This window comes from Lachancea lanzarotensis, scaffold LALA0S18, assembly GCF_000938715.1.
Source record: "Lachancea lanzarotensis genome assembly LALA0, scaffold LALA0S18, whole genome shotgun sequence".
Classification (NCBI taxonomy): Eukaryota; Fungi; Ascomycota; class Saccharomycetes; order Saccharomycetales; family Saccharomycetaceae; genus Lachancea; species Lachancea lanzarotensis.
In genome coordinates, this window is record NW_019212896.1 from 1 (window position 1) to 16,842 (window position 16,842).

At 45.0% G+C, this 16,842-nt stretch overlaps 6 protein-coding genes and 1 pseudogene across 7 annotated transcripts; 2 read left to right on the forward strand and 5 right to left on the reverse strand.

Annotated features, from left to right (window-relative positions):
* On the reverse strand, positions 1 to 1,665 carry LALA0_S18e00100g (annotated as a pseudogene). Its single transcript has one exon. A coding segment is annotated over exon 1 (1,665 nt).
* Positions 1,666 to 3,811: 2,146 nt separating this feature from the next.
* LALA0_S18e00122g (LALA0S18e00122g1_1) lies at positions 3,812 to 5,002 on the reverse strand (the record flags this gene model as incomplete). Its single annotated transcript, XM_022773387.1, has 1 exon — positions 3,812 to 5,002. One exon carries the CDS (start codon positions 5,000 to 5,002, stop codon positions 3,812 to 3,814), a length of 1,191 nt encoding a protein of 396 aa, XP_022631223.1.
* A 1,897-nt stretch (positions 5,003 to 6,899) lies between these two features.
* Positions 6,900 to 7,559, forward strand: FAU1 (LALA0S18e00144g1_1; the record flags this gene model as incomplete). The annotated part of the gene is made up of 1 exon (XM_022773498.1): positions 6,900 to 7,559. One exon carries the CDS (start codon positions 6,900 to 6,902, stop codon positions 7,557 to 7,559), a length of 660 nt encoding a protein of 219 aa, XP_022631224.1.
* A 73-nt stretch (positions 7,560 to 7,632) lies between these two features.
* On the reverse strand, positions 7,633 to 8,343 carry FMP10 (LALA0S18e00166g1_1; the record flags this gene model as incomplete). Its single annotated transcript, XM_022773609.1, has 1 exon — positions 7,633 to 8,343. One exon carries the CDS (start codon positions 8,341 to 8,343, stop codon positions 7,633 to 7,635), a length of 711 nt encoding a protein of 236 aa, XP_022631225.1.
* Positions 8,344 to 8,702: 359 nt separating this feature from the next.
* SET5 (LALA0S18e00188g1_1) lies at positions 8,703 to 10,184 on the forward strand (the record flags this gene model as incomplete). Its single annotated transcript, XM_022773720.1, has 1 exon — positions 8,703 to 10,184. One exon carries the CDS (start codon positions 8,703 to 8,705, stop codon positions 10,182 to 10,184), a length of 1,482 nt encoding a protein of 493 aa, XP_022631226.1.
* A 138-nt stretch (positions 10,185 to 10,322) lies between these two features.
* LALA0_S18e00210g (LALA0S18e00210g1_1) lies at positions 10,323 to 11,726 on the reverse strand (the record flags this gene model as incomplete). The annotated part of the gene is made up of 1 exon (XM_022773832.1): positions 10,323 to 11,726. The coding sequence occupies one exon, from the start codon at positions 11,724 to 11,726 to the stop codon at positions 10,323 to 10,325; it is 1,404 nt and encodes a 467-aa protein (XP_022631227.1).
* Positions 11,727 to 12,202: 476 nt separating this feature from the next.
* On the reverse strand, positions 12,203 to 14,527 carry SCH9 (LALA0S18e00232g1_1; the record flags this gene model as incomplete). Its single annotated transcript, XM_022773943.1, has 1 exon — positions 12,203 to 14,527. The coding sequence occupies one exon, from the start codon at positions 14,525 to 14,527 to the stop codon at positions 12,203 to 12,205; it is 2,325 nt and encodes a 774-aa protein (XP_022631228.1).
* Between the last annotated feature and the right edge of the window lie 2,315 nt (positions 14,528 to 16,842).

A 16,842-nucleotide genomic window follows, 5' to 3' on the forward strand; every position in this document is an offset into this window, starting at 1 on the left:
AACAATCGGTGTCTCAACGTAGTAGATAGTTTCGGTCGTTGGAATACCGTCAGAACCAGTGAAAGTGGTCAACTCTGTGGAGTAGGTAGATGTTACTGACCCAGTCCATCCTGTGACAGTAGTGGAGTTCTTTCCGACGATTGGGGTTTCCACGTAGTAGATTGTTTCGGTGGTTGGAATACCATCTGAACCGGTGAAGGTGGTCAACTCTGTGGAGTAGGTAGATGTTACTGACCCAGACCATCCGGTGACAGTAGTGGAGTTCTTGCCAACAATTGGGGTCTCGACGTAGTAGATAGTCTCCGTAGTAGCAATACCGTCAGACCCAGTGAAGGTGCTTATAGCGGTCGAGTAGGTAGAGGTCACTGACCCAGTCCATCCGGTGACAGTAGTGGAGTTCTTGCCGACAATTGGAGTCTCCACGTAATAGACTGTCTCGGTTGTAGCAATACCGTCAGACCCAGTGAAGGTGCTTATAGCGGTCGAGTAGGTAGAGGTCACTGAGCCAGTCCATCCTTTCGTTGTGGTCGAGCTCTTACCGACGATTGGAGTCTCCACGTAGTAGACTGTCTCTATCGTTGGGATACCATCAGACCCGGTGAACGTTGTCAATGCAGTAGAGTATGTCGACGTTACCGACCCAGTCCATCCCTTGATGGAAGTTGAGCTCTTGGCTACGACTGGAGTCTCCACATAGTAGACTGTGTCAACAGATCGATAACCGTCGCTTCGGGTCACTGTGACAAGTGTAGTCGAATAAGTCGTGGTCACAGAGCCGCTGTACGATCTTGTCGATCTACTCGTGCTTTGATAAGTGGTGGGGCTCTCTTCGACAATGACATTGTTTGTCGTCAGCTGTCCCAGGGAATTAGTGAACGTAGAAACGGTAGTATAAGAAGAAGTGTACGATTCAGTCCACACTACCTTGGTGTGGTCTGCTGGTACGTCACAATTGGGCCCGTCTGGTGTGGAAAAAATGTAGGTTGCCCAATCTGTATGTTGAACGCCTTGCGGGTCGTTAAAATAGAACTTCAATCCACCAAGATAGTTTCGGTTCACGAAGAAGAGACGAATAGGATAGTAAACACCTGCGATCAAATCGACACTAATTGTGCTGGAGGTTTGGGGCCAGATCGCAAAAAGAGTGAAGGGGCCGGGGTTTGATACCGATTGGCCGACTTGGCAACAATTGAAAGCATTGCCTGCTCCTACGTTGATGTATGACAAGTCATCGACGTAATTGAGGTCGAAGATGTAGGTACCACTTTCAGGCGGCAAGAAGTAACCTGTAACCAGCATAGAGAAGTTTGTGACCGTCAACAAGTTTGGATAGTTGTAGTTGCTAGGCATGTATCTTTTCACGATGGAACAGCTACCGCTCACACTGCCCGAATCGAATGTCAAGTCTGTCACACCAGAACTCCTGCCCTGTTCACCGTACCCGTAAGTTTCGTAGCCACCATGGAGGTATGCAGAGTTTGAGTAAATCGGATCGTAGCAGGGACTGCTGCCAACACGAATAGGCATACTGTAGAAGGTGACAGAAAAACCAGACGTTAGCAGGGTTGGTTTACATCCCTGGATCGCACCCTGGTCGACCGAGGCTGCCCAGACTAGCTGGCAAGCCGCTAGAAGGAGAAAACCTAAGGTCTTCGTTACCAGCATATTGGAATGTTGGTTTTCGAAAGTAGAGAGGAAGAAAACCAAGAAAAATCCAGTACAAGCGCGCAAAGAGCACGGCTCGACGGACCTAACATGCGAAGGCCTCGAGTGTCATCCTTTTATGTTCTCCTGTGCTCATCCTCTCTCTCTATCCTAGTCAGTTTCCAGACCTTCATCTTCCACATGTTATCGTGCCATGGAAAGATCCTGCAGAAGTAGGAAATTCCTCGAGCTGTCATATTAAGTAAGCGTGCATAATGGTGCATATGCGGAATTCATCAGAGACGGGTCTTTGACCTGTGCATTTCATCAGCGCAGATTGCTTTCTTCAGCATGCAACACTCCTGAAATTGTTGACATCAGACCAGCCAGCGGGAGTCGCAGGATATGATCAAGAGGCGGGTCTCGAAGAAAATCGCCCAACCTTCGTATTGCTGAAGCTCGATTCAGAGACACTTAAGAGCGAAAACAAATCACCTTTTTCTTGAATATCCGAGTAAAGCTTCTGTGCCAGCTCTGCCAGCCCTGCTAGCATAACGCCTGCGGTGTTTATGCAGACGTTCGTACTCCAAGGCACGGAACAGTAATTTTCGAAAGCCACGAGTCGTCACTACGATTCTGCTGCAGGAAGCCTATCGTCATCTGCAACGAGGCCGGGTGCCCACATATGCAGCAAGTCCACTGTATGCTGCACTGGAGAGAAACTGTCGAGCGTAAACCGTTCGCGCTGCCTTGTGATTTAAGCATTACGAGTGGTATCGCAGTCACCACCACAGTGTCTTTCAACTTATTAGATTCCCTTAGGCGCGGCTTACCATGCAGATCGTTGACGTTAAATGTTGAAGCCGAGGAGCTTATGCTCTGACTGGCTCTGAGCAGTGTGAGATCCCACTGTTTGTCCTGCACAGCAACGGCCTACGTCTGTTGGGAGCTGACATCAATCTTCTATTAACGGCCTCGTGGATGCCGAGTGATAATCCTTGTAGGGCTTTCGTCTCTCAAAAAAATGCGTTGTTCTTGAAGCGGTCGTGCTCGGAGAAAATTTCCCTACGTTCCGGACTGATCCTACTAGGTGCTCTAGTACCGAATCTCGAAGAAAGCATAAAGTGCGCGTTGTACCTCTCTTGTCATGATCGCAGCCGTTTGACTTTGATTGCCAAGAGTGGTATTTGTGACCTACGTAAGCCCGGATGTTGCTGCCAAGAGGCCAGTGTAGACATATAACTTGGGGACCCAGCAACGCTGCAGTTTACAAACAGCTTCCCGTCAATGAGCAACGATCTTGTATTCGTAAATGTCCGTTTTTTGATACTCGTGGAAGAAATAAAAGGCCTTAAGGAGCAAAATGCTCGCGTAGCAGCAGACAGCAGCTATGGCTAGCGACAAACGTGAGTCAATGAAATCGGACTTGTCATTATCGTTCAATTAGCCGTATAGTTTCCACAGGCTACCGTTGTCCATTTTCCATCCACAAAGACCTAATAAGGACAAGCCGGACTATAAGGCAGTCTGTATTCGCCAATGACCTAGCACTTCAGCATGTTTTCAAGTGTGGTATGTGCCTTTAATTCAGTAGAATGAGCTTCCATAGCTTTTTGAAGCGTCCCTCAATGTTCAGTTTTTAAATAACGGCTTATTCTAACGTTCAGGCGAATAAAACCACAAATTCACTATGAGTTCTTTCAGCTAGTGCAAGCCCAAGCGGTGAATCACCACGGCGATTCTTCTGGATGAACATAGGCGATGAATTGGTGTGCTTTTAAAGTGTTTATTAAATCAACTAACGCTTACTTCTCTTCGGAGATTAAATGACATCACTATATACTATTCTGCCGCGGTAAACCAGAAAGCACACCTGTTGCGCTACTGAAGCAAAGCCCAGAGCTCTTTAATGCCATTATTTACTGGTTTCTTACATGTTTAGAAATACCGCTTCGCTTAACAGGATCTTCTTTGTGTAGCTTTTCAGTGCCTGACTTTAGCGTGCACTTTCATAGCTCTTCAACAACTTCCACCTAAACTTCGGTCCATAGTTTGGTTCGGAGAAACAGAAAGACACATATCCGTGTTTTAAAATCTATTGCCGTATATATTAATTTTCTGTTTGATGAATCAAAGGTTGTGCGTGTTCTTTGTGTGTGTAAAGAAATCACAGAGGGCCCGTGACCTCGCGAGACCAGTTGCCACGCTTGACCCTGCCATATTGAATATCGGCTATCCAGCTTGCCACGTCTTCAGTCAAAGCACCGGCTTGTTTGCCGGGTTGCAGAGGAACGTTGATGTCTTTGCCGTTCCAGCCAATTTCCTTGATCGGAGACACAACAGCTGCAGTGCCTGCACCAAAGGCTTCAACCAATTCGCCATTAGCGGCCTTTTGCTCGACTTCATGGATGCTGTAGTAACGTTCAGAGACAGTCCACTCCTCAGGGTTCAGTCTCTCTCTGGCGAGCGACAAAATGGAGTCTCTGGTGACACCTTCCAAGATGGTACCGTCTAGAGGGGCGGTGACTAACTCTTTCTTACCGGTCTTGGCGTCCTTGAACACGAAGAACACATTCATTGTACCCACTTCGGTGATGTATTTCTCTGGACCGAACAACCACAGATTTTGCTGGTAACCTCTCTCGGCTGCCTGTTTCTGAGGTAGCACGCATGGTGCATAGTTGGCACCAAGTTTTTTGTCACCACAACCACCGGGCCATGCTCTGGTGGCATAGTCAGTGGCTTCCAGCTTCACGGCTTTGAATCCAGTCTTGTAGTAAGGTCCCACGGGGGAAGCAATGACGAAAAGTAGAGCTTTGTCTGGTGACGAAACACCCAACGCTGCTGTGGTACCGATCATCGTTGGTCTGAGATACAAGGCGTAGCCCTGGCCTTCGGGCACCAAATGCTTGTCCTGTTCGATAAGTTTGCCCATTAGCTTGATCACCTCTTCCCCGTCAACGGTGGGCAAGCAAATACGAGCTGCCGACTTGTTGAGACGGGCCATGTTCATGTCTGGTCTGAACATGGTGATTTTGTTGTCCAGAGTTCTGTAAGCTTTTAGACCTTCGAACAGCTCGAACCCGTAGTGGAAAACAGCGCTTGAAGGGTCCAAACTCAAGTTCCCATATGGCTGGATCTTAGGTGCGGCCCAACCGTCTTTTTCCGTCCACTCAACGGTCAACATATGGTCTGTGAAACTCTGGCCGAAAACCAATTCATTGTTAGCTTTTGGACTCGAAGGCTTCGAGTTCGTCTGAATCTGTAGTTTGCTCGAGTCAAGTCCAGCTGGCATCCCTCTGGTAGCAGCACTGCTGAAAAGTCTGCCAGCGAATCTTAACTGGTTGGTTCTTAGCATATTTGTGTGTTTTTTCTTGTGGTTTTGACCAAAAGTATAGTATCCGTAGTCACAAGATGTTTGTTTCAGCTTTAGTCCGAAGGTAAACGTCTCAACCAGTTTTATCTGTTTCGATGTTGAAGTGAGTCAGTTCAGCCAGTCAGTCGATTTCTTGCATGTAACTGAAATATTGACCAGTTTTTTTTTAGAGGCCGGTACCGGCATGTGAAGGTTTCAAGCCGTGGACAATAACCGTGAGATAAGAGGGCAATAAAAAGCCAGAAACGCCGGTACCGGCGTGAGTCAGGCCCGAGAGGCTAACACGTCAAAGAATGGGCGTTTGAATGACACAACGACAATGATAGAAACGTCTGTGACTCAAGGTAGGTTGGGAGGTAGCTCAGTGGGTTTGGATTACGCGGTAAAGAATCGATTGCGTTTGTGCGTGAAAACTGGAGTTTTTTTGAAAGACTAATGGGTTGCACAGAGGTAGCAGAAACTGAGGGAAAAGGGATTGTTTGTGCGTGAAAACTATCAAAGATAGTGGTAGTAGTAGCAGTAGCAGTGGTCGTGGTTGACGGAACTGTAGCTGCAAAGGGCTTCATAATTCGCGTGAGCCGGGGTATGGTATGTCAAATACCGCGTTTGTTGTGCGACAAGTCCTGAATAGCGTGTCGTGGAATGTCTCGAAAGTCATAGAAGCGCACAGTATACCGATTGTTTGACGTGATGGAGGAGAAAAAAGGGACAGATTCGTATCCATCGTGAACAGTAAGTGGTTGATTATGGCGCTAAAAGAACAATTTAAGAGTCACAGAGAAGTCCTAAGAAGGTCAGCTTCACTAAGGATATTGTCAAGAGAGAATGGGTGCATTCTGGTTGAGCAGTAATCAACGCCGGATTGGTGGTAGGTGGCAGTTTGGATGTTAAAAATGTTGGCGTCAGTGTAATTAATGTGTCATTAAAATGACATTAATATATAGTCAATTTGACCAAAAGAACGGACAAATCCGAACAGAGCTATGAACGGGCGGTGTAAAGTCTTATAAAATCCATTGAATATATCAGTTTGTGTATGTTGGCGGCTCAATTCAGTGCTTTCAATGCGGTGTCGTGGGGTGAAATTTCCCCGTCGAAATCCCATTTCTGCAGCTAGACGTCTCCAGGAAAGGAAACCGAAACAGTCCATTTATTGTATAGAAATAAGACTAGAAATAGGGTGAAATACTGTGAGCTCTGAAATCCAACTACTTTTTCTCAGAAATCACGATTTCTGGCAATCTTCAGATCCTCAAGTGGGATTCCAGGACATGACGCTGCTTCATCATTCAAAAAAGCACTATACTCCGCGTACCAATTGTCATTTGCAAGAAACTCACAAACTACTGGAATCTATAAAATATGCCTATCTTCTAAAGTCTGTTGTTCCTATTCGAGTGTCTAGCTTCCCACACAAGTCACACTTTCAAATACTCTCACCACTAATTTTACTTGCATACCTGAAATTTGCTCCAAACCCTTCGCCATCTTTGAACCTTTACTAGATCCTTCTTCTGCCAGTTACAATTGTCGCTGTTTTGTCCAGTTCAAATAGTCAGTGAGAACTACTAATTAATAGCTCATCGCTACAACCCACCATCGATAACCTATCCCGAACCTTCTGTCGCCGCATCCTCTTGACGACCCAGCAAGTACTTAACCGAACCTCAGGCAATTGAACACCTTTCAAAGCCGGTTAGTCATTGATTCAAGTCTGACGGTTATATCTGGTTGACCATAGTTTAGCTTGAATTGTCGATATAAGAACCATCAGTGTCTAGGTCATTACAGGCATAAAGAAATAAAAATAAACAGGGTCATATATCAACTCGTACCACTCCTCGAACAGTCTGTGGTCCTTCAATAATTGCTTTCAACTATGCCGACTCCAAAATCGGTTCTAAGACCGCAGATAAAAAGCCTAATTCGCCGGATTCCACAGTCATCTCTGGATCACCAATCCCAGCTTATTCTAGATGTTTTAAAATCGGTTTTAAAACCTTACTCGTCTGTGGCATGTTTCATGGATATGGGTCGTGGAGAAGTGCGCACCTTGCCTATTATACGGTACTTATTCGATACTAACAAAAAAGTGTATTTGCCAAGATGCACTAACACCAGGGCCAGTGGACACCAGGTTTTAAGACAGGGCGTTGAATCTCATCCGCATTTGACGTTCCATGAAATGCGCAATATCGCACAGGTGGAAAACCTGCAACCACAAGGCAAATACCAGCTACTTGAACCGCCTCTGGAAGAGCCACATCCACACCCTCCAAGCCTCGACGTTGTTCTAGTTCCAGGTGTAGCGTTTTGTCTCGAAACTGGGGCAAGAATGGGCCATGGAGCTGGATTCTACGATGATTTTATCCATCGAACGGTACATCAGCATGGAAAACGACCGTTACTGGTAGGTTTGGCGCTCCAGGAACAAGTCGTTCCGTATGTCCCCACTGAGGCTCACGATCATCACATGGACGCTGTGGTGTGTGGTAACGGCACCATTCATTGGATCGAACCAAACCAAACCAATGTTTAATGTATGTATTTGAAAAGTTGTAGTTGATAGATAAACATGCATGCCAGGATCGCGGAGAAGGCAAGATACCATCTCATGTGGAGAACCGGCCAACTCCTTTCACCAGAGTGCGGTCACCGCTCTGATCCATGAGCTCTGCATGGAGTTTCAAGTTTTTACCATTTTCTTCCACTTTGGTGATCCGGACAATGACAAACTGGTTTGCAAAAGTAGGGAACTTGTAATTGAGTGTAAGATCCTGGGTTTTCTCAGAACGTACACCCTTTGCAAATGTCACAGCCTCCCGCATCAAATCTTCCATCACAGTAGCCAATACTCCACCATGCACTAAAAAGGGATATCCGGTGAGTTTCATGCCCAGATGATAGATACCCACTGTTTCCCGAGTTTCAGGATTATAAAAAAACCGTGGCGGTATGCCTATGCCCCCAGGTACACTTAAAGTACGGTCTATCAGTGTATTGGTCTTCTGTCTCTCGGAGAACACTTCCGTATATCCCACCTGCTTCAATTGCTTGACGACGTTCAAATGTTCCAGCCGACTCTGCAATTGTGCCTTATATTTCAGAAGACCTTCGTCATTCTCAGGAACGTTATCATACATGTATTTTGCCAGTATATCTGCAAAAGTCATATGTTGAGTGACTAGCCATCCGAGTCCAAAACTTGTTCCAAAAGTTGCCCATAGAAGCCAATTTCGGGATTTTTGAGGTTGCTTAACGACGAATTTCTTCACTGGAGCCGAATAGGCTCTCAAATTGTTCCTCAAAGCTGTTCTAAACATTGCAAACCGTCGTATTTAAACAGAACTCTCGTTCTCAAGGCATCTCATCTCATCTCGTCGCTTATATCTTCATAATCAAGCCTTTCGTGTACAGTGACAAACATCCACAAGCATACAAGTTTCTCAAGTTTCCTCCAAATATAGTTTCCAGTGTTCCATTAAACTGTTCTGTACCGGGGTGAGTGATTTTCACTCTCTTTGAAAGCTAAAACTATTCAAGTTACAGCTTTTTGTCTGTTGATTGGCTTTCTTGTCGTTCTCTAATCGTATAGTGGTGTGGAAAATTGATCAAAATGGCAGGGCGATGAGCTACCATCAAGTTAACAATTCTTGAGCTTTTCGAGCAGAGAATCGTGGGAATGCCCTTGAAAATCGAGCAGGCCCACCTTAACGATGAATCTGGTCAAAATGAGGTTTTGAACGAGCCCAAAAAAGTACCCACAGCTGAGGAATTATGTGATGATGTCGTGCTTTTATGGCGCCAGGAACCTGCCTTTGAGGATGTTGATATGGGGGTTTTGTTTGAGAAATTAACATTGAGAAACCCTACGTGGGAAATTACGCTTCCAGAGGTTGACGATACACTTTTGCATCATAATCTTTCATTTTCGGATGAATCTCTTCCTTTCACTTACGCTGATCAAGTGGGAAGCTTACATCACCCATCTTTGAACGACAAGCAAGCTGAAAAGATACAATTACGAGAAACTAGATCTCACAATGGGTTACTAAATTGGTCTGTTTTTGCTCAAAAGGATCTAAGACAGGACGAGGTTATATTCTATGAGCACGAGCCGTTGACACATATTTTGCCTCTTGATAAAACGTCGCTGGCAGAAAAGGGTCGATCGTGCGCCAGTTGTGGACACTCCTTGACTCAAAGCTCGCAGTTCACGGTGAAAAACATGCTAGACTGCCAGCAATGCTCTGCAGTTTGGTGTTCCAAACACTGTAAACGTCTGGACAGCGCAACGCACAGCTTTCTTAAGCACCCGGTCTCCAAGAATAAAAAAGTGAATGCAGCAGGATGGCTAGCATTCGAGGAAGTTTGCAGGGAAAATGCTATGCATTCGGCGTACGCCGTTGGTATCATATACGCTCGTATTTTGCTCGACAAGCAGGAAGGTAATCACATTCGAAAACAATTCGAGTCTCTGGCACAGGTGAGTCAGAGCCTGCGAGAAAAAGCAGCCGACTCGACGAATGTAGGAGGAACATTCGATAAATCAACAGGTGCGATCTCTTCTGACAAGCATTGGCTATGGTCTCAAAGCTTCGATTCATTCTGCAAAGCCTTTCCAACCTGCGCAGAGGGAGGTTTGGATCTCGAAACTTATTTGGAGTACATTGGCAGGTTTAACATAAATCAGCTCGAGGGTCAATTGTTCACAATATACTCGCAGCTGAATCATAACTGTGAACCGAACGTCAGACACGAGCTAGATGCCAAGAGTGGTTTAAAAGTCTTTGCCAGGAAAAATATCAAGAAGGGCGAAGAGCTTTTCACCACCTATGTGAACCCTCTTCACGGTGTCACTCTGAGGCGTAGAGAGCTATTGGTAAATTGGGGTTTCTTATGCAGTTGCCCGCGCTGTCAAAGAGATCTCAGTGCTCGACGAAACCGCAAGACAGATATAACAATTTCACTCTCTGAAACCTCCGTATCTCCTGGCAGCACATCTAGACGTAAATCTTCCTTGAAAAGTTCAAAACCAGATCTATCTGAGCTATTGAAAAACGGGCAAGAGTTTGATTTAGAGATTCCTACAGAATTTGGCTTTGACCGGAGAAGGAAGTCAGTGAGGTTTGACGACGTCGTATTGACCGCAGTTGAAGAATAAAACTGCTCAACTGTTTAAATAGAAAGTTAGAAAGAAATACCCAATAACCAAAATAACTATAGGTCTTTATAAAAGTCGTATCGACACAAACCGGTCGTAGATAAGTCCTTGTGCGCATAACATCCCCGATGCTAGCTTTTAAACGTGCTGTTTTTTTGTGAGAGGTTCTTCACGAATCAGACTAGAGACGTCTGTGTCATGTGGCAACGGCGGTGTCGGCGCTTCCTTCGATTGTGACTCCTCCCTTTGCTCACACAGCGGTACCCGATTTCTCAGATACCGTATCAGCATTGAATGCAAATCGTCTTTGGTGAAAGGCTTCGCCAATATATCATTCATGCCGTGCTGCAAATAAGTAACCAAATCTTGGTCCTCAATGTTACCTGTCATTGCGATGATTGGCGTATGATTATCGAAACTCCTGACTATAGATGTTGCGGTGGCGCCATCAAGGTTTGGCATCACAATATCCATGAGTACTAGGTCATAGCGGAATTTTTCGAGTGTTGAAATTGCCGACAACCCATCCGTCACAACTTCCACTGTGCATCCATACTTCATCAAAAATTTGGAACAGAGCTGAATGCATATGGAATCGTCTTCAACCAAAAGTACATGAAACCCAGGGCGCAGTATTGGATGGTCTAGAATCATCTGTGGCGTGGTGGAAGGGGGGCCAGATTCTATTTGAGATGACCTTTTCGCCGGCAGCGTGGGGACGGCAGAACTCATTTGTGGCGATCCAACCGGTTTGATGGAATTCGTCGTTGGCATCGTCGCGTTGAAAGTGAGCGTTGCCGGAAACTCTAGGCCTTGAGAAGTTAAACTGTTGATCAAAACGTTGAAATTCGTCACCAGGACGTTACTGAATTCTTTTGTGGCTATAAGGTTTTCCAAAAGTGTGTTATAACGGGATTGTGATTTCTGATACCCTAGTTTGAGCTCGTAATTTTCGTTTTTCAAGTACGTCACTTCCTTTTCTAGAAATTCGACCCTGCGTTTCATCTGATGGAACTTTGACTTTGTGACAGTATTGTTAAGTAGCATTTCGGTGGTAGAATCTAATTGGCCATTGTCAAAACCGTTTTGATTTTTCACCAACACCGTATTTTCATCCAACATGATTTTTTTCTGCAAAGCCGATTTTCGCTTGATATTATCCAGCTGCTCTTCATCGTGGATCTTGAAATGCGGGTGTTTGAACTCCCAACTATGCTCTCCATATTGCGAGTTTTGCTTTTCCTCTGTGGTACGTTTTATTTTGTGGAAATCGTATTTGTTCAACTGTCGCACAAAACTGGAGAAATTCGAGTGTTTGAAATGCTGAGGAAGAATCTGTGTGGTGAAAGCGTTTGTATCCAAAACCACGAAGCTATCACCATCATCACTCCATTTCGCTATCTCGGTATATTGCCCATCTTCGAGTATTTTGAATAGCTTGCGTACGAAATCATTAGAGCCCGCTTTTTGGTTAGTTTTCGATCCAGAAGCCCCGGGATATTCGTTTCCGTTTGAATTGGGCAAATCCTCACTTGTGTCCATGATGTAAAGTAGCTATCAAAGATCAAGATCCCGGATAGAAATAGGCTTTTTTGAAGGCTGGCCGGTAAACTTTCTGGTCCTATTATTTTCTGTCAAGTTGTGTCTTCACTAATGAACCAAATCTTCTGAAACTAACACCAAAAGAAACCTTGCTTTCGTGGTATGGTCCAGCTACTGGTTTCAAAAAGTTGTATCTGCAAATTCCAGCTTGAAATCGAGATGTAAGCCTTGTTTTTTTGTGTGGGTCTTTCTTATTTCAACTTTAAGCCCAATTCATTAAATTCCTGACTTTATGAGCATTATAGCTGATCCAAAACAGACGCTTAGCTTCACGTGACCCACGGCCTTGAATCTATGGAATGGTGTCCAGTGTTTAACCGTGACATTAGGAATTCTATATGCTACAAAAGGCAGTCGAGTCGAGTACATAGCAAACAAAAGACGTCTCCTTTCCACTTTTGTTTGTTCTGTCTTGTTTATATCTCAAAACGACCACTGACAAACTCGTCGTCCATATGATGGTCACCATCATAGTCCACTTGCTCGTGCACACTTGTGGCTTTGCTGGGGTCGAGTTCGACGTCTTGTTCGATTTCGTCATCGATAACATCCTCGTCGGCAGGTAGGTTTGGATTGCCCGGGATGAAGGACCCGGGCTCCATGAAATACGAGTTCTGTAAAAATTTCCGGCTGTTGTAGTTATTATTGTAATGTTCGTCCATGGCAGATTCGTCCACAAAGGTAAAACCAGCAAATTTGGCTTGCATGGCCGGCGACAAAGGTGTCACGGCGATCGCTTGCTTGTTCATGTAGGAAGTAGAAGCTTGGGTAAACTCTGGATCGAAGTTGGAGGTATCTGTTTCGCCTGCCAAATGAGGTTTGAAAGGAGGAGGGATTTTTTTGAGTCGCAAAGCTTCCCAATCGATATCTGCGAAGAAAGGATGCGCTCTCAGCTCTCTGCCATCATCGATGGAACCCAGACGGTGTCTGGGGTTACGATTCAATAAACCTTTGACAAAAGAACGTCCTTCAGGCGACAAAACATCGCGAGGAAACTTGACTTTACCAAAAGCGATTTTTTGATACATTTTTTGATTGTCTTCAGCGAAAAATGGTGACCAGCCACAGCACATTTCAAAGATTAAGACACCCAGGGACCAAAAATCAACCATCTTGGTGTAACCACTCTCATCTAGAAGTAGCTCCGGAGCAAGATACTCGGTTGTTCCACAGAACGTGTTTGTGCGGTCTTTCAAATCGGCCTTTGATAGTCCGAAATCGCACAGTGCGATATTCCCGTTTGCATCTAGTAAAATGTTCTCCGGCTTCAGATCACGATAAACAATATCGTTTTCATGTAGATATTCGAGGGCAAGAACCAATTCTGCAATATAAAATTTCGCACGGTCTTCAGTGAATCTCCCTTCCTTTTGTAAATGCCAAAACAATTCACCACCGCTCATATAGTCCGTAACCAAATAAAGGTCGCTCAATGTTTGAAAAGAAAATTTGAGCCCTACAATGAAGGGACAAAGCTTGGAAGCGGTATGCACAAGAATGTTCCTCTCGCCTATTGTGTGAGCTATCTCGTTTTTCTTTACGATAACTTTTTTGGATAAAACCTTCATGGCATAGATTCTTTTAGTATCCTTCTTCCGTACTTGGTAAACCTGACCAAACGTTCCTTTACCAAGTAAGCGAAGAACTTCGAAATCCTGGGGTCCATAGTGGCGCTTCTTCGTGGATTTGAACGTCCATTTGATCAAGATAAGCCCAGACACACTCTCGCCAATGATTCTGCTTTGCAATTTGTACCACTGTTCATGCTTAGAAGTCGCAGATGTGTTTAAGTCTGGACGTAGGCGCACCTGACCCAAAAACATATCATCATGAGCAGCATCGTACACTGATATGTCAAGCTCCGAATGAGCGCCCAACACATCGAATGTGGTTTCATGATGCCATATTGGGTTGGCACAATTGTTGTCTGAAGCAAGAACCTTTGAGTTCAATTTGTCCAGTTGCGAAGATGATTGGCGTGTATAGAGTGGCTTCTTGCCCTTCTTCTCCGCTTCTAAAGATGGCTCGCCTCTCCAACCAGTGGCTCCATTGACCGTTAGCGATTCAGGCCCTTCAGATATAAATTCTGAGCTTTCAAAGGTACAGACCACGTATGGTTGAGACTGACTCGATCGCGTAAACAGACCCTGCGCCTCCGCGATCCTCACTTCAAGTCTTCCTCTAGGAACTCCCGTTTCCTGTGGGTCAGATTTTAGGTTTGTCACCACGTCTCTTTCCTCAGACGTGTTCCCATCGGAGGTTTTAGCACAGAGTTGCTGTTCACGAGTTGTATGCCCCAGTTGCTCATCTTTATACTCCGAAGAAGGAAAAGGAGGCTGATCAGGACTCAAATGAGACTGCGAAGAGTCATGGTACTGAGCTTTTGTAGGCTGTGATTGTGCCTCTTTCTGGTTACTCATTGTTTTCATCTGCGCCAGAGCGATATCAGATTGTGTGGAAGCTAGTCCTGTAGTTCCCATTGCGTAAGAGTTTTCGCTGACGGCCGTCGTAGGCGTTGCCGTCTGGGTGGTAAAAGTAGGAAAAAGACCATTTGTAGCTAGTTTAGACTTTTCCGTACCAGAGCCCTGATGCTGGTGTCTATAATGGTGCTGTTGAGAATGCTGCAGCTGCTGCTGTTGTGATTGTTGCTGCTGCTGTTGGTAGTGTACCGGAGCTTGTTGATTAGAGGCATTCTGTTCTTGTTGGCCACCAAAACCTTTGGTGCCGAAAAAGTTCATCATGACAGCAGCAATCCAGTATAAAAAACTAAATTTCCTTTGACAGTCTGAAACCCAGATCCACTCTCTATCTGTGTGAATAACGCTTTTCTATCTAAACTCGTGCTTTTCTATTTCCAAGTAGATGGAGCAAAAAACTGTTCAGATTATAGAGATACTTGCCGTACCAACCGCGCAAAGCTTTTCAACCCGAAAGAGCTACGCGATTCAATCGTCAAATTCGAAGTCGAGAGGTCGTCTTGCCCTGCAGATATCCTTCTCGATATTTTTAAATTCGGTCCTCTAATTAGTTTCCCAGCACAAAGAAAATAATGATGCCGTGGGCCACCGATTATCTATCCGACAAGGTAACACAATCGAATGAACTCGCTATTCGAAGTCCTCGAGCTTGTCTCTTCCCAGTTAGACCTAATGTAGCTGTTACTGTAGTGAACGTCGAGACCCATTCAGCACCACGACTTTTGATTTAAGTTGTCTGTTCCCCCTCGTTATAGAACACTTGAAAATTACTTTTCAGGTCACATGAGAAAGATTTGGAAACAATGGCAACGGTTGTCTATTGAAATCCGGAAAGCGAATGGGAAGTATAACGCACATTACATCTCCAGTCGAACGAGATTGCTTGAACCTTTTGGATACGATTCGCTCGGAACATAAGAAGCTCACAATCTTTTGTTGGCACTAACGTCAGTGACAAGACAACCAGTTGAAAGGCTTTCCGTGTGCGCAAGATACAGTTTCTTAACAGGGAAGGTCCAGCAATGCTGAATCTTCAGCGCTCGCCGTCAAGAAGTCTTTTATTTTCGACACCTTAGACGTATCCTTTTGACGTTTCCAGAAAAACTGGTCTCTGTGGTGCGCTTGATACGGTTACTCTTCTATGTGTCAACTGTCGCCGCCATTGTAAAAAACACAAGATTCAGATGTGGTGTCGTGGGAAGGATCTGTTGGTGCTTGGTGAAGCGGTTGAAGATACCGCTCATATGCCCACAGGAAATAGAGCTTTGAGACCTAGTCAAGTCCGCGTGGAAAAAAATAAAGACACTCGATAAAGTGTGCACGCCCAGCTATTTTGGTCTTGCCACGCAGAAGAGGGCGGGAAGACTTTCTGCACTCAAAATGCGACGGTAACGCATTCATCATTTTTGAGGAGAATTTTTGGGTGGAAGTTTGCAGAACTAGTCTAAGTTGATATGAGACAGCGGGGATCCATCTTTATATGAGAGTCACCATCGAGCACTAGGCAACGTGCTTGGTTTTTTCAAAGATAAACGTCGTTGCCACCACACGGTTAGTTTCTCTTGAACGCTTTAGCTCGAAGAAAAGCCGACAATACAACATCAGCAAGCTTCCTGGTTGAATTATGTTGCGTGGTGCTTTGCTTTATCTCTGGGAAACCCGAAATCCATACGAGAACCGGATGTGAACTCCGAATTTTACACATGGTGCTATTTCTGGTGTTTCGTCAATGGCAGCGTCTCCTACTAACTAACGTGATTAGATACTCCATTCGAAGCTGGTTGAGGGGTTCGAGCAAAAAGGTCAATGACTATTGTGTCTTGAAGAAACGCGCATGAGTTTGGCCTCAATTGATACATTTGAGCGCCAACGAAAAATAAGCGCCTTCCAAAAAGCGCCGTTTTCAAGCTTGCTTTGCTGCATCGTGTACACTACTTCGGCTGTCGTGCTACATAGAGATACATATAAAACATGATACTACCCCGCCAAACCTTCATCCTTTTTCTCAGAAAGGGGTTGGAACTGGGGTACTACAAGAAACTGACCGTGTTCCCTATTTATACTCTGAAGCCGTTTTTGTGTCACGAACGCTTGTTTACCTTTTTTTCCCGCCGCATGAAACACATCATCATATACGCAAATATCTTTTGACGTCAGATTGCTACAAAGTGATATCTGGGATTTTCTTTCAACTGCGTCTTTGGTACGTAGTGTCAAAGACAACGCTAAAAGTACGTTCTAAGCTGGGATCGAGCAGTCGCAGTAAGATGGACATTACTTATACTACATCTGATACTAAAGCCCATATCTAGTGATGGAAGAATGACTTCAATAGTTGGGTTTGATTCTCTCACGGTGACTCATTAATATGGAGTGATCCGAAGGCCTCAAACCTCTGTGAGGTCTACCTCGCAAAGCTCACCCCTTTCGGTAGTGGCTTCCTGCCGATGTAGCTTTACAAAAATAAGTTCTCTCGAGACTGTCCCAACACCCATACATCTTTCATATTTCGAAAAGTTATTATTAATGATGTGAAAAATAGTACAACCCAGATCACTTCTCCGTCCAGCAGGTCCCAG